This window comes from Somniosus microcephalus, chromosome 4, assembly GCF_052327205.1.
Source record: "Somniosus microcephalus isolate GS21.2 chromosome 4, FLI_Smic_1.0, whole genome shotgun sequence".
NCBI classification, from domain to species: Eukaryota; Metazoa; Chordata; class Chondrichthyes; order Squaliformes; family Somniosidae; genus Somniosus; species Somniosus microcephalus.
Window position 1 is genome coordinate 65,801,675 of NC_140990.1, and position 13,913 is coordinate 65,815,587.

Sequence of the window (13,913 nt, forward strand, 5' to 3'; positions counted from 1 at the left end):
CTATGATAAAAATTGACCCTTAGTGTTAGGGGGATTAAATACGTGGGGTTACGGGGATAGGGTGGGATATGTGTCGGTGCAGGCTCGATGGGCCGAAATGGCCTCTATCTGCACTGTGGGGTTTCTGTGATTCTGTGTGATGAGGGACTTCAGTTACGTGGATAGACTGGAGAAGCTGGGGTTGTTCTCCTTAGAGCAGAGAAGGTTGAGATGAGATTTGATAGAGGTGTTCAAAATCATGAGGGTTCTGGACAGAGTAGATAGAGAGAAACTGTTCCCATTGGCGGAAGGGTCGAGAACCAGAGGAGACAGATTTAAGGTGATTCGCAGAAGAACCAAAGGCGACATGAGGAAAAACTTTTTTACGCAGCGAGTGGTTAGGATCTGGAATGCACTGCCTGAAATGGTGGTGGAGGCAGATTCAATCACAGCTTTCAAAAGGGAATTGGATAAGTACCTGAAGTAAAGAAATTTGCAGGGTTACGGGGAAAGGGCGGGGAATCATAGAATGGTTACAGCACAGAAGGAGGCCATTCGGCCCGTCGAGCCCGTGCCGGCTCTCTGCAAGATCACTTCAGCGAGTCCCACTCCCTGCCCTTTCCCCGTAACCCTGTACATTTCTTTACTTCAGGTACTTATCCAATTCCCTTTTGAAAGCTGTGATTGAATCTGCCTCCACCACCCTTTCAGGCAGTGCATTCCAGATCCTAACCACTCGCTGCATAAAAAAGTTTTCCCTCATGTCGCCTTTGGTTCTTCTGCCAATCACCTTAAATCTGTGCCCTCTGGTTCTCGACCCTTCCGCCAATGGGAACAGTTTCTCTCTATCTACTCTGTCTGGACCCCTCATGATTTTGAACACCTCTATCAAATCTCCTCTCAACCTTCTCTGCTCTAAGGAGAACCACCCCAGCTTCTCGAGTCTATCCACGTAACTGAAGTCCCTCATCCCTCATCCCTGGAACCATTCTTGTAAATCTTTTCTGCACCCTCTCTAAGGCCTTCACATCCTTCATAAAGTGCGGTGCCCAGAATTGGACACAATACTCCAGTTGAGGCTGAACCAGTGTTTTATAAAGGTTCATCATAACTTCCTTGCTTTTGGACTCTATGCCTCTATTTATAAAGCCCAGGATCCGGTATGCTTTTTTAACCGCTTTCTCAACCTGCCCTGCCACCTTCAATGATTTGTGCACACATACCCCCAGGTCTCTCTGTTCATGCACCCACTTTAGAATTGTACCCTTTAGTTTATATTGCCTCTCCTCGTTCTTCCTACCAAAATGTACCACTTTGCACTTTTCTGTGTTAAATTTTATCTGCCACGTGTCCACCCATTCCACCAGCCTGTCTATGTCCTCTTGAAGTCTATCACTATCCTCCTCACTGTTCACTATACTTCCAAGTTTTGTATCATCTGCAAATTTTGAAATTGTGCCCTGTACACCCAAGTCTAAGTCATTAATATATATCAAGAAAAGCAGTGGTCCTAGTACCGACCCCTGGGGAACACCACTGTGTACCTTCCTCCAGTCCGAAAAACAACCATTCACCACTACTCTCTGTTTTCTGTCATTTAGCCAATTTTGTATCCATGCTGCCACTGTCCCTTTTATTCCATGGGCTTCAACTTTGCTGGCAAACCTATTATGTGGCACTTGTCGAACAGCTTTTGGAAACCCATAGTGGGACTAGCTGAAGTGATCTTGCAGAGAGCCGGCACAGGCTCGACGGGCCAAATGGCCTCCTTCTGTGCTGTAACCATTCTATGATTCTATAAAATATTAGAAAGTTTGTTCCACAGAAGCACGGGTTTTATCTGCTTTTATTGATGAATTTTAAAAGTCTCTATTAAAACCTGAGCCAGTGTGTTGTGAGACAAAGAGCCTTGTGTCCAATAAGGGGAATAAAGGCCCACAGCCTCCCCTGGCCCCGGGCCCTGAACAAGGGACTGGAGAAACTCGCTGCCTTGCGGATCAGACAATCAGCCGGCGCTAGTCCCGCCCCTCGGGCTCCCCGATTGGTTGGAAGACCTGCCGCCAGCTCGCTCCTCCAGCCCTGCCCCGCTCGCTCCCTATTGGTCGGAAGCTCCTGTCAATCAGGCCGCGGGCCTGGGTCACGTGTCCCTCACCGACTTTACAAAGAAAGCCTCGCGCGGTCGTCGGGGGGAGCTGCAGGACAGCGGAGTCGGGAGATTAATAAACTGCGGGTAGGCCGCGCCGCAGGGTTTATAAAGTTGGAGAATGGCCTGAGGCCCCAATGAGATTCAGCGGCCCGGTCTGTGTTCCATCGGACGGCAGCGGTGAGGCTTTTCCTCGGAGATAGGCCCGGGCTACGCGCCGCCATCTTGGTGGAGGAATGACAGGCCGGTTCCACCTGCAGCACAGCGCATGCGCGGCCATCTTGGTACAGGAGCATGGAGTGGGCGGGGCTTCAGGGCCCCAGTGGCCTTTAACCGGAATGCCCCGCGCCGACTCCGTCCGACAGGATCCGAGTGCGCAGGCGCAGCTCCGACTGGGGGAAGGGGGTTGGTCTACTCTGGGCATGCGCAGTTATTACCCTTGGTGACCGGGAGGGGTCGCTGTGCCGGACTCTGCCCAAACCGCCGACCCGACTGCGCATGCGCGGACTCTCGGCTGTCAATCAACCGTCAGCCAGCAGAGGTCACGGGTGAGACCAGTGAAGAAAGAAAGACTTGCATTTATATAGCGCCTTTCACCACCACTGGACGTCCCAAAGCGCTTTATAACCAATGAATTACTTTTGAAGTGTTGTCACTGTTGTAAGAAACGCAGCAGTCAATTAGTGCACAGTAAGCTCCCACAAACAGCAAGCTGATAATCTGTCATTTTGTTATGTTAATTGAGGGATAACCAGTGAAACATAGAAGATAGGAGCAGGAGTAGGCCATTCGGCCACTCGCGCCTGCTCTGTCATTCAATGAGATCATGGCTGATCATCCAAACTCAGTACCCTGTCCCTGCCTTCTCCCCATATCCCTTGATCCTTTTAGCCTTAAGAAATATATCTAACTCCTTCTTGAATATATTTAATGAATTGGCCTCAACTGCCTTCTGTGGTAGAGAATTCCACAGGTTCACCACTCTCTGGGTGAAGAAATTCCTCCTCATCTCTGTCTTAAATGGCTCACCCCTTATCCTTAGACTGTGACCCCTGGTTTGGACTCCCCGACCATCGGGAACATCCTTCCTGCATCTAGTCTGTCTAGTCCTGTTAGGATTTTATAAGTTTCAATGAGATCCCCTCTCATTCTTCTAAACTCCAGCGAGTATAAGCCCAATCGACCCAATCTCTCCTCATACGTCATTCCTGCCATCCCAGGTATCAGTCTGGTGAATCTTCGCTGCACTCCCTCCATGGCAAGAACATCCTTCCTCAGATAAGGCGAACAAAACTGTACACAATACTCAAGGTGTGGTCTCACCAAGGCCCTGTACAACTGCAGCAAGACATCCTTGTTCCTGTACTCGAACCTTCTCGCTACGAAGGCCAACATACCATTTGCCTTCTTAACCGCCTGCTGCACCTGCATGCTTACCTTCAGCGACTGGTGCACAAGAACACCCAGGTCTCGTTGCACTTCCCCTTCTCCCAATCTATTGCCGTTCAGATAATAATCTGCCTTCCTGTTATTGACACCAAAATGGATAACCTCGCATTTATCCACATTATACTGCATCTGCTATGTTTCTGCCCAATCACCCAACCTATCCAAACCATACTGGAGTTTCTTGGCATCCTCCTCACAGCACACATGCCCACCCAGCTTTGTGTCGTCTGCAATCTTGGAGATATTACATCTAGTTCTTTACATAGGAGCAGGAGTGGGCCATTCGGCCCCTCGAGCCTGCTCTGCCATTCAATAAGATCATGGCTGATCTGATCCTAACCTCAAATCTTCTATCACTCTCCATCCACCCGAACCCATGTGATCTCCTGGGAGAGGCGAAAAACCAGATAAAAAACCCAATGGCTAATTTGGGAGAAAAAATCTGGGAAATTCCTCTCCGACCCATCTAGGCGATCGAAACTCGTCCAGGAGATCACTCTGTCCCTATATTTTCTACAGTACTTCCCTTCTGTAAAGGCGATCTCCACCCCAGCCAGGAACAGGAATAAAACCATCTCCTGAAATCTAACACAGAATTAGAACACAAGAAGTAGGAGCAGAACCAGGCTACACGGCCCCTGGGCCCGCTCCGCTACCCACAGGGCCATGACCATTCCGAACCAAGACTCATGTCCAATTTCCTGCCTGCTCCCCGTAACCCTTAATTCCCTTTACTTCTCGGAAACTATCTATTTCTGTTTTAAATTTATTTAATGATGTAGCTTCCACAGCTTTCTGGGGCAGCAAATTCCACAAACCTGAGTGAAGAACTTTCTCCTCATTTCAGTTTTGAAAGAGCAGCCCCTTATTCTAAGATTATGCCCCCTAGTTCTAGTTTCACCCATCATTGGGAGCATCCTCACCGCATCCACCCGATCAAGCCCCTTCACAATCTTATATGTTTCAATGAGATCGCCTCTTATTCTTCTGAACTCCAATGAGTAGAGTCCCAATCTACTCAACCTCTCCTCATATGACCACCCCCTCATCCCCGGGATTAAACGAGTGAACCTTCTTTGTACTGACTCGAGAGCAAGTATGTCTTTTCTTAAGTATGGACACCAAAACTGCATGCAGTATTCCAGGTGCGGTCTCACCAATACCTTGTACAACTGCAACAATACCTCCCTATTTTTATATTCTATCCCCCTGGCAATAAAAGCCAACATTCCATTGGCCTTCTTAATCACTTGCTGCACCTGCATACTAACCTTTTGAGTTTCGTGCACCAGGACCCCCAGATTCCTTTGTACGACAGTACTTTCCAGTTTCTTGCCATTAAGATAATAACTTGCTCTATGATTTTTCCTGCCAAAGTGCATAACCTTACACTTTCCAGTATTGTATTTCATCTGCCAAATCTCTGCCCACTTACTTAGCCTGTCTATGTCCCTTTGCAGGTTTTTTATGTCCTCCTCACTCACTACTTTCCCTCCCATCTTTGTATCATCTGCAAACTTTGATATGTTACACTCGGTCCCCTCCTCCAAATCGTTAATATAGATTGTAAAGAGTCGGGGACCCAGCACTGACCCCTGCGGAACACCACTAGTTACTGATTGCCAGTCTGAGAACGAACCATTTATCCCAACTCTCTGCTTTCTGTTAGAGAGCCAATCCTCCACCCACACCAGAATATTACCCCCAATCCCGTGATTTTTTATCTTGAGCAATAATCTTTTGTTTGGCACCTTGTCAAATGCCTTTTGGAAGTCTAAATACACTACATCCACTGGTTCCCCTTTATCCACCCTGTATGTTACTTCCTCAAAGATCTCAAGCAAATTTGTCAAACATGACTTCCCCTTCATGAAAACATGCTGAGTTTGTCCTATTAAATTATGTTTATCCAAATGTCCCGTTACTGTCTCCTTAATAATGGATTCTAACATTTTACCAACCACAGATGTTAGGCTAACAGGTCTATAGTTTCCAGCTCTCTGCCTACTACCCTTTTTAAATAAGGGTGTTACATTAGCAGTTTTCCAATCTGCCGGGACCTTTGCTGAGTCCAGGGAGTTTTGGAAAATTATTGCCAATGCATCCACAATCCCTAACGCCACTTCCCTGAAGACCCTAGGATGTAAGCCATCAGGTCCAGGGGATTTATCCGCCTTGAGTCCCATTATTTTACCAAGTATCACTTCCTTAGTGATTTTAATCGTATTTAGCTCCTCCCCCCCAAGAGCCCCCTGTTTGTCCAGTGTTGGGATATTCTTAGTGTCCTCTACCGTAAAGACTGATACAAAATATTTGTTCAGCGTTTTTGCCATCTCCATGTTTCCCACCATTAATTTCCCGGTCTCAGCCTCTAAGGGACCAACATTTACTTTAGCCACCCTTTTTCTTTTTATATAACTATAGAAACTTTTGCTATCTGTTTTTATATTTTTTGCTAATTTACTTTCATAATCTATCTTCCCTTTCTTAATCAATCTTTTAGTTATTTTTTGCTGTCTTTTAAAGACTTCCCAATCTTCTATCCTCCCACTAGATTTGGCTACCTTATATGCCCTTGTTTTTAGTCGGATACTATCCTTAATTACTTTACTTAGCCACGGATGGCTATCTTTTCTTTTACACCCTTTTTTCCTCAGTGGAATATATATTTTTTGGAAGTTGTAAAATAACTCCTTAAATGTACACCACTGATCATGTACCGTCTTACCCTTTAATCTATTTTCCCAGTCCACTCTGATCAATTCCGCTCTCATACCTTCATAGTCTCCTTTATTCAAGCTCAGCACGCTTGTTTGAGATCCAACCTTCTCACCCTCTAATTGAATATGGAATTCAACCATGTTATGGTCACTCATTCCAAGGTGACCTTTTACTAGGACATTTTTAATTTATCCTGTCTCATTACACAGGACCAAATCTAAGGTTGCTTGCCCCCTGGTCGGTTCAGTTACATACTGCTCAAGAAACCCATCCCTAATACACTCAATGAACTCATCCTCAAGGCTACTCTGCCCAATTTGATTTGTCCAGTTAATATGATAGTTAAAATCCCCCATAATTATAGCTGTTCCCTTATTACAAGCCTCAACTATTTCCTGATTAATACTCCGTCCAACAGAGTTGCAACTGTTCGGAGGCCTATAGGCTACGCCCACTAGTGTTTTTTTCCCCTTATTATTCCTTATCTCCACCCAAACTGTTTCACTATCCTGCTCCTTTGACCCAATATCATTTCTCTGTATTATAGTGATTCCTTCCTTTATTAACATAGCCACCTCCCCTCCCTTCCTGCCTGTCCTTCCTGATTGTTAAATAACCTGGTATGTTTAATTCCCAGGCATTGTCACCCTGCAGCCATGTTTCTGTAATGGCCACAAGATCATACCCATATGTAGTTATTTCTGCCGTTACCTCATTCATTTTGTTACGAATGCTACGTGCATTCAGATAAAGAACTTTCCAATATGTTTTGTGACACTTAGTTCCTGTTTTTTCCCCTTTTACTACTTTACCTTTTACTCCATACCTTCTGTCCCTTCCTGACACGTTCTGTTTTTTAATTCCCCCACTGCTACCTAAGTCTATGACCTTCTCCGTTGTCATTTCTATTATTTGCTCTCTAGAAACCTCCCCCCCCCACTAATTAGTTTAAGAAATGCGGCAGTCAATTAGCGCACAGCAAGCTCCCACAAACAGCAATGTTATAATGACCAGAAAATCTATCTTTTTATGTTGATTGAGAGATAAACATTGGCTAGGAGACTGGGGATAACTGCCCTGCTCTTTCCCACATTACAACAGTCACTACTTCATTGTAGTACTTCATTGGCTGTAAAGCACTTCAAGACATCTGGTGGTCATGAAAGCACTATATAAATGCAAGTCTTTCTTTCTTGAAATTCTGCCATGGGATCTTTTACATCCACCTGAGAGAGCAGACAGGGCCTCAGTTTAACGTCTCATCCGAAAGACGGCACCTCCGACAGTGCCGCACTCCCTCAGTCCTGCACTGGAGTGTCAGCCTAGATTTTTGTGCTCAAGTCTCTGGAGTGGGATTTGAACCCACAACTTTCTGACTCAGAGGCGAGAGTGCTACCCACTGAGCCACTGGCTGACACTAAAGAACAAGCAGTTCTGACAAAAGGTCATCGACCTGAAACATTAACTCTGTTTCTCTTTCCACAGATGCTGCCTGACCTGCTGAGTATTTCCAGCATTTTCTGTTTTTATTAAAGAAACGAGGGAGTGATTGCTGACAGGAAAAATGTTGGATCATCCTGCGCATGCGCACCTCCCTGGCGGCTGAGGCGAAACACCGACTCACCCCCACCTGAGCCGCGCACGCGTACCAGATGTTGCGGCTCCGCATGTGCGCCCGATGTTGCAACCGCGGGGTTTTGTGCGCTGAGCATGCGCGTTGCGGACCGATCGGGACGGGTGATTGTGGAGCAGGAGGGCTAGCGCGGGGGCCATGAGCACATGGGCGGGACTCTGAGTCAACAGAGCACTTTCTGGAGCGCGGGGGCTTGTGGGTATTGCAGCCGCCATTACTGCTGATCCTTTCAACCAACCTCTGCGGCAGCTGGGGCCTAAAAATCAGCTTCACTGCCCGTAGGTTCGGAAAGGGGAAAATTAAACAACAGTTTGTCTCTGATCCTTTTCTGATCTCAATTTACAGGGTTATAGAAGTGGAGCAGTTACAGGCGGGAAGCTCAGACCAAACATCACGTCAAGATCTGACAGAGTCGCTCGATTCATCAGGACCTGAATATCATCGGCCTTTGCACATGGAAGGAGAAAGCAGCGATCGCAGCGATGACAAACCACACACGTGTTCGGTGTGTGGACGCGGATTCAGCCGATCGCCTGACCTGGCGAGACACGTGCACTGTCACACTGGGGAGAAACCGGGTAAAGGTGGGGACGGTGGGAAGGGATTCAGTTCCCCATCTGCATTGGAAGTTCAACGGCGCAGCCACATCAGGGACAGTCCATTCACCTGCTCCGTGTGTGGAAAGGGATTTGTTTGTTCATCCCACCTGCAAACACAACAGCGAGTTCACACTGACGAGAGACCATTTCAGTGTTCTGACTGTGGGAAGAGCTTTAAAAGTGCCGGGGATCTGAAGCAACACCAGCGAGCTCACACTGATGAGAGGCCGCTTCAATGTTCTGAGTGTGGGAAGAGCTTTAAAAGCCCCGGGGAACTGAAGCAACACCAGCTTGTTCACACTGATGAGAGACCATTTCAGTGTTCTGACTGTGGGAAGAGCTTTAAAAGCCCCCAGGATCTGAAGAGACACCAGCTTGTTCACACTGGCAAGAGACCATTTCAGTGTCCTAACTGTGGGAAGAGCTTTAAAAGCGTCAGGGATCTGAAGGAACACCAGCGTGTTCACACTGATGAGAGACCATTTCAGTGTTCGGACTGTGGGAAGAGCTTTAAAATCTCTGGGGAACTGAAGCGACACCAGCTTGTTCACACTGACGAGAGACCATTTCAGTGTCCTAACTGTGGGAAGAGCTTTAAAAGCCCCGGGGATCTGAAGGGACATCAGCTTGTTCACACTGGGGAAAGAGCATTTCAGTGTCCTGACTGTGGGAAGAGCTTTAAAAGCCCCAGGGAACTGAAGGGACACCAGCTTGTTCACACTGGGGAAAAACCATTTCAGTGTTCTGACTGTGGGAAGAGCTTTAAAAGCTCCCAGTATCTGAAGCATCACCAGCGAGCTCACACTGATGAGAGACCCTTTAAATGTTCTGACTGTGGGAAGAGCTTTAAAAGCTCGAAGAACCTTAAGAGTCACCAGCGTCTTCACACTGATCATAGAATATTACAGCACAGAAGGAGGTGATTCGGCCCATCGTGTCTGTGCCGGCTCTTTGAAAGAGCTGTCCAATTTAGTCCCAAACCCCAGCTTTATCCCCAGAACTCTGCAAACTACTCCTCTTCAAGTACATGTCCAATTACCGTTTGAAAGTTCCTGTGGAACCTGATTGCAGCATCCTTTCAGATGGTGCGTTCCAGATCTTAACAACCCTCTGTGTGAAAACAATTCTCCTCATTTCCCTCTAGTTCTTTTAGCAACTATTTTAAATCTGTGACCTTTGGTTACCGACCCACTTGCCAGAGTGAACAGTTTCTCCCTACTTGCTCGATCAAAACCGCTCATCATTTACACGCCGCCATCTTGGTGGAGCGAAGACGGACCAGTTCCACCTGCAGCACGGCGCATGTGCGGCCATCTTGGTACAGGAACATAGAGTGGGCGGGGCTTCAGGGTCCCAGTGACCAGGAGAGACAATCATTGACTCATTGATTTTATTCTCACTCTGCACACAGCGGGTGTAGAACTGAACCCAACCAGAGCAGAGGGAGGGGGAAAACTGGGAGTGGAGGAAAGAAATGTTGGAGATGGTGCGATGGGTTTGGATTTCAGCACAGGGAGGAGGGAGAGTGTGTGGGACGGGGATTTACAGCTTTGGGGGAACAAGAGAGGAAAGAATGTTCCATAGAAACTAGAATAGTCTGTTCTGAATTTCTATCCTGTACTTAAAGTGATGGCTTTTGTAAACTCCTTTTACAGGGTATTAGAAGGGGAGGATTTACAGACGGGAAACTCAAACCAAACATCACATCAAGATCTGACAGAGTCACTCCATTCATCAGGACCTGAATATCATCGGCCTTTGAATGTGGAAGGAGGAATGTTTGTCTGTTCTGTCTGTGGGAAAAGATTTCAAACATCAGTGTGACTGGAAAAGCACCGAGACACCCGAGTGAGAGTGTTCCAGAGCACTGACTGGAAAAAGCTTTAACCAGTTACACAACCTGAAAAAACATCGCACCATTCACAGCGGGGAGAAACCGTACACATGTTCTGTGTGTGGACGAGGCTTCAACCGATCGTCCAACCTGGAGAGACACAAGGACACCCGCACCACAGAGAAACGGTGGAAATGTGGGGACTGTGGGAAGAGATTCAATTGTCCATCCAAGCTGGAAACCCATCGGCGTACTCACTCCAGGGAGAGGCCATTCACCTGCTCCGTGTGTGGGAAGGGATTCGCAGAGTTATCCAAGCTCCAGATACACCAGCGAGTTCCCACTGGGGAGAGGCCGTTCACGTGTATTGAATGTGGGAAGGGATTCACTCAGTCATCCAGCCTCCATAGACACCAGCGAGTTCACACTGGGGAGAAACCGTTCTCCTGCTCCGTGTGTGGGAAGGGATTCGCAGAGTTATCCAAGCTCCAGATACACCAGAGAGTTCATACTGGCAAGAGGCTGTTCACGTGTATTGAATGTGGGAAGGGATTCACTCAGTTATACCATCTCCAGATACACTAGCAAGTTCACACTGGGGAGAGACGGTTCACCTGCTCTGTGTGTGGGAAGGGATTCACTCAGTCATCCCATCTTCTGACTCACCAACTTGTTCGCACTGTTAAGAGACCATTTAGATGTTCTGACTGTGAGAAGAGCTTTAAAAACACAAGCGACCTGCTGACCTACCAACGCACTCACACTGGGGAGAGACCATTCACCTGCTCCGTGTGTAGGAAGGGATTCACTCAGTCATGCACTCTGCTGAGACACCAGCAAGTTCACACTGAGGAGCGATCTTTCACCTGCTCTTATTGTGGGAAGGTTTTCACTTGGAAGTCTAACCTGCTTAATCACCAGCAAGTTCACACTGGGGAGAGGCTGTTCACCTGCTCCGTGTGTGGGAAGGGATTCACTCAGTTATGCACTCTGCTGAGACACCAGCGAGTTCACCAGTGATTGCAGAGGTTGGATTCTGCTGTTATTGCTGCTGTTAATCACATCCAGGACTGAACCATGTTCACTCGGGCAATTGGGCTTTGTTTCTGCTGATGTTAATAACTAGAATAACTGGGCTTGAGATTAATATTCTGGACAAATATTAAATAAATCAGCTTTGTTTCAAACACAGTGTGTCTAATATTTGATTTCTCCATGATAAGAGGAGACTAATTGATGTTCTGTTACTGACTTCCATTTTTGGGCCTTTTCTTACTCTGGATTATTTCAGTTCTCATCTAGTTCACCTTCTACCACATCAAACCCCAAACTTGTTCCATTTGTGTACACGGCTTGTGGGTATCATAGACTGAACTGTAGTGTCTCACTTACACTCATCTGAAATTCCTTTGAACCACCCCTTTACAGAACTACCTTGCATAAGATTTGAAATCTGTTATTTTCTGTATCATTTAACATCTCTTGGATCCGATTTTTTTTTAAACTCCACACACACTGCATGTGATAGCCTTAGAAATGTTCTGATCTTTGTAATTGTCATTGCTGATTTTGATGGTCTCTTTGATTTAATCTCTTGTTACTAACATACCTTGCACTATTTCTTTAATCGAGATAATTGTTTCAAATACTTCCTTTATCAGGTCTTTAGCTCCTCCATTGATCCCTGTCAATAATCATTGGACAGGGGCTGGAGTTAAGGTGTAGGATTGGGGTTAGTGGTTGGGGCTCGTGGTTATTGGTTAGGATTGGGGTTAGTGGTTGGGGCTCGTGGTTATTGGTTAGGATTGGGGTTAGTGGTTGGGGCTCGTGGTTATTGGTTAGGATTGGGGTCAGTGGTCGGGGCCAGTGGTTATTGGTCAGGTTTGGGGTTAGTGGTTGGGGTCAGTGGTTATTGGTCAGGATTGGGGTTAGTGGTTGGGGCTAGTGGTTATTGGTCAGGTTTGGGGTTAGTGGTTGGGGTCAGTGGTTATTGGTTAGGATTGGGGTTAGTGGTTATTGGTTAGGATTGGGGTTAGTGGTTATTGGTTAGGATTGGGGTTAGTGGTTGGGGCTCGTGGTTATTGGTTATGTTACCGCTGAGTTGGAGCCTGAACGGACCAAGTGATATACAAGGTCGACGTATACCCAACCTCAGCTTGATAGAGTAATAAGACTCAGACGACTGTGGTTTGATTGAAATGTGAGAGTACACTTTTATTTGCAGAGCACTCTGGGAGAAGTGCTATGCACCCCTGTGCAACCGCCAAGCTTCTCGTTTCACACTCTAAATGCGTTTACCTTTATACACAAATGAAAGGTTAAGCAGATTAATCACAGAAATGCCTCATGACATTGTAGCAGTAAAATATTGTAAACAATGTTCAGCAGAACTAGGACTTCTTTGGACTTTTTACCGCGAGATAGGATAAGCAGAAATAAAAACAATTAGCAGACTGTCTGTCCTTGCAAGATAACCGAAGTACAAAACAGGATGCAGCTGGCACTACTCATTCCAGGGTACATGCGCAGCTCAAGGTCAGTTTTAGCCTGTAACGAATGTCAAGTATCCCGACGAGCTTTGCAAAGTCCTTTAGTACCGAAATTCCCTCCAACAAACCCTCCTTTTGGTCCTGGAGCACGATCCTCTTGCTCCAGGCGACCACCAATCTTCTTTCTTCACAGTGTCGATCTTACAACCACTGACTTAAGGGGGAGTCGGCCAGATTAGCTTTGTCCTCCGTTTGCTGTTCTTCAGGCAATAGCTCGTCTATTTGAATCATACTGACTGGCATTAACTGTGTCATTGCCATTTTGCAACAAGTTTTTAAGATGGTTAACAGACAGCATATTGCAACACATATCGCGACAATAATGATCAGCGTATGCATTATCCAGGGGCCCCATCCCGTTAGTCCTAGCCAGTCAAACCATCCCTGCCCGGGATTGGTATGGAGTTTCTTCACTTCATCCCTCGTGGGTTACTAGGTTTGTGATATTCTCGGAGCTATCTGGGATATATGTACAACATTCCTGCCCTATCAAGGCACATGTACCCCCCCGCTCCGCTAACAGGTAGTCTAATGCCATCCGGTTTTGTAAGGCAACCGTCTGTATCGCCGTCATCTCATCACTTATTTCTGCCAGTGCCTCCTCGGTGTCATTAGCTACCTTTTCTAACAATGACGCGACAAGCTGGATTTCTTTTATGGCTCTGCCTGTCCCATAAGGAGGGAATAAAATGGCGAAATACCGTTCGGTTTCTGTAATGTCACGTTCGGCTCGATAGTGACGGTGGTCAGTTAGGGAGGACAGATGGCAAACATATGGTAGCACATATCCCAAATAACAAGATCCAGTCCAAGACCGGGGGAGCCACGGGTAGGCTCTGTGACCACATATAAAATAGGTCCTATTATATGCGGTTAGATTGTCGCCCAGTGACTTACGAATCCTCCACCTCCATCTGATTTCCTCCCCTTCCCATGATCCCCCAGTTGTTTTATTGGGGGTTCCAATATGATTTAATTGGAAGAAACCTTGGCCGCAGCCTTCGGT

General features: G+C 46.7%; 2 protein-coding genes and 1 pseudogene across 3 annotated transcripts in view; 2 read left to right on the forward strand and 1 right to left on the reverse strand.

Annotated features, from left to right (window-relative positions):
* Positions 1 to 2,849, reverse strand: part of LOC147119094 (uncharacterized) — a 29,728-nt gene extending 26,879 nt beyond the window's left edge. The window contains exon 1 of the mRNA XM_085984030.1: positions 2,829 to 2,849. Within this exon, the coding sequence (XP_085840156.1) occupies positions 2,829 to 2,849 (21 nt within the window). The remainder of the gene's footprint in view (positions 1 to 2,828) is intronic.
* Positions 1,549 to 10,060, forward strand: LOC147119095 (uncharacterized). Its single transcript, XM_085984794.1, has one exon. The coding sequence runs from the start codon at positions 8,380 to 8,382 to the stop codon at positions 9,445 to 9,447; it is 1,068 nt and encodes a 355-aa protein (XP_085840920.1). The 5' UTR covers positions 1,549 to 8,379; the 3' UTR covers positions 9,448 to 10,060.
* Positions 10,061 to 10,376: 316 nt separating this feature from the next.
* Positions 10,377 to 13,913, forward strand: part of LOC147119096 (uncharacterized) — a 54,794-nt pseudogene continuing 51,257 nt past the window's right edge. Inside the window, exon 1 of the transcript XR_015077873.1 lies at positions 10,377 to 10,979. The product of XR_015077873.1 is annotated as an uncharacterized LOC147119096 (transcript). The remainder of the gene's footprint in view (positions 10,980 to 13,913) is intronic.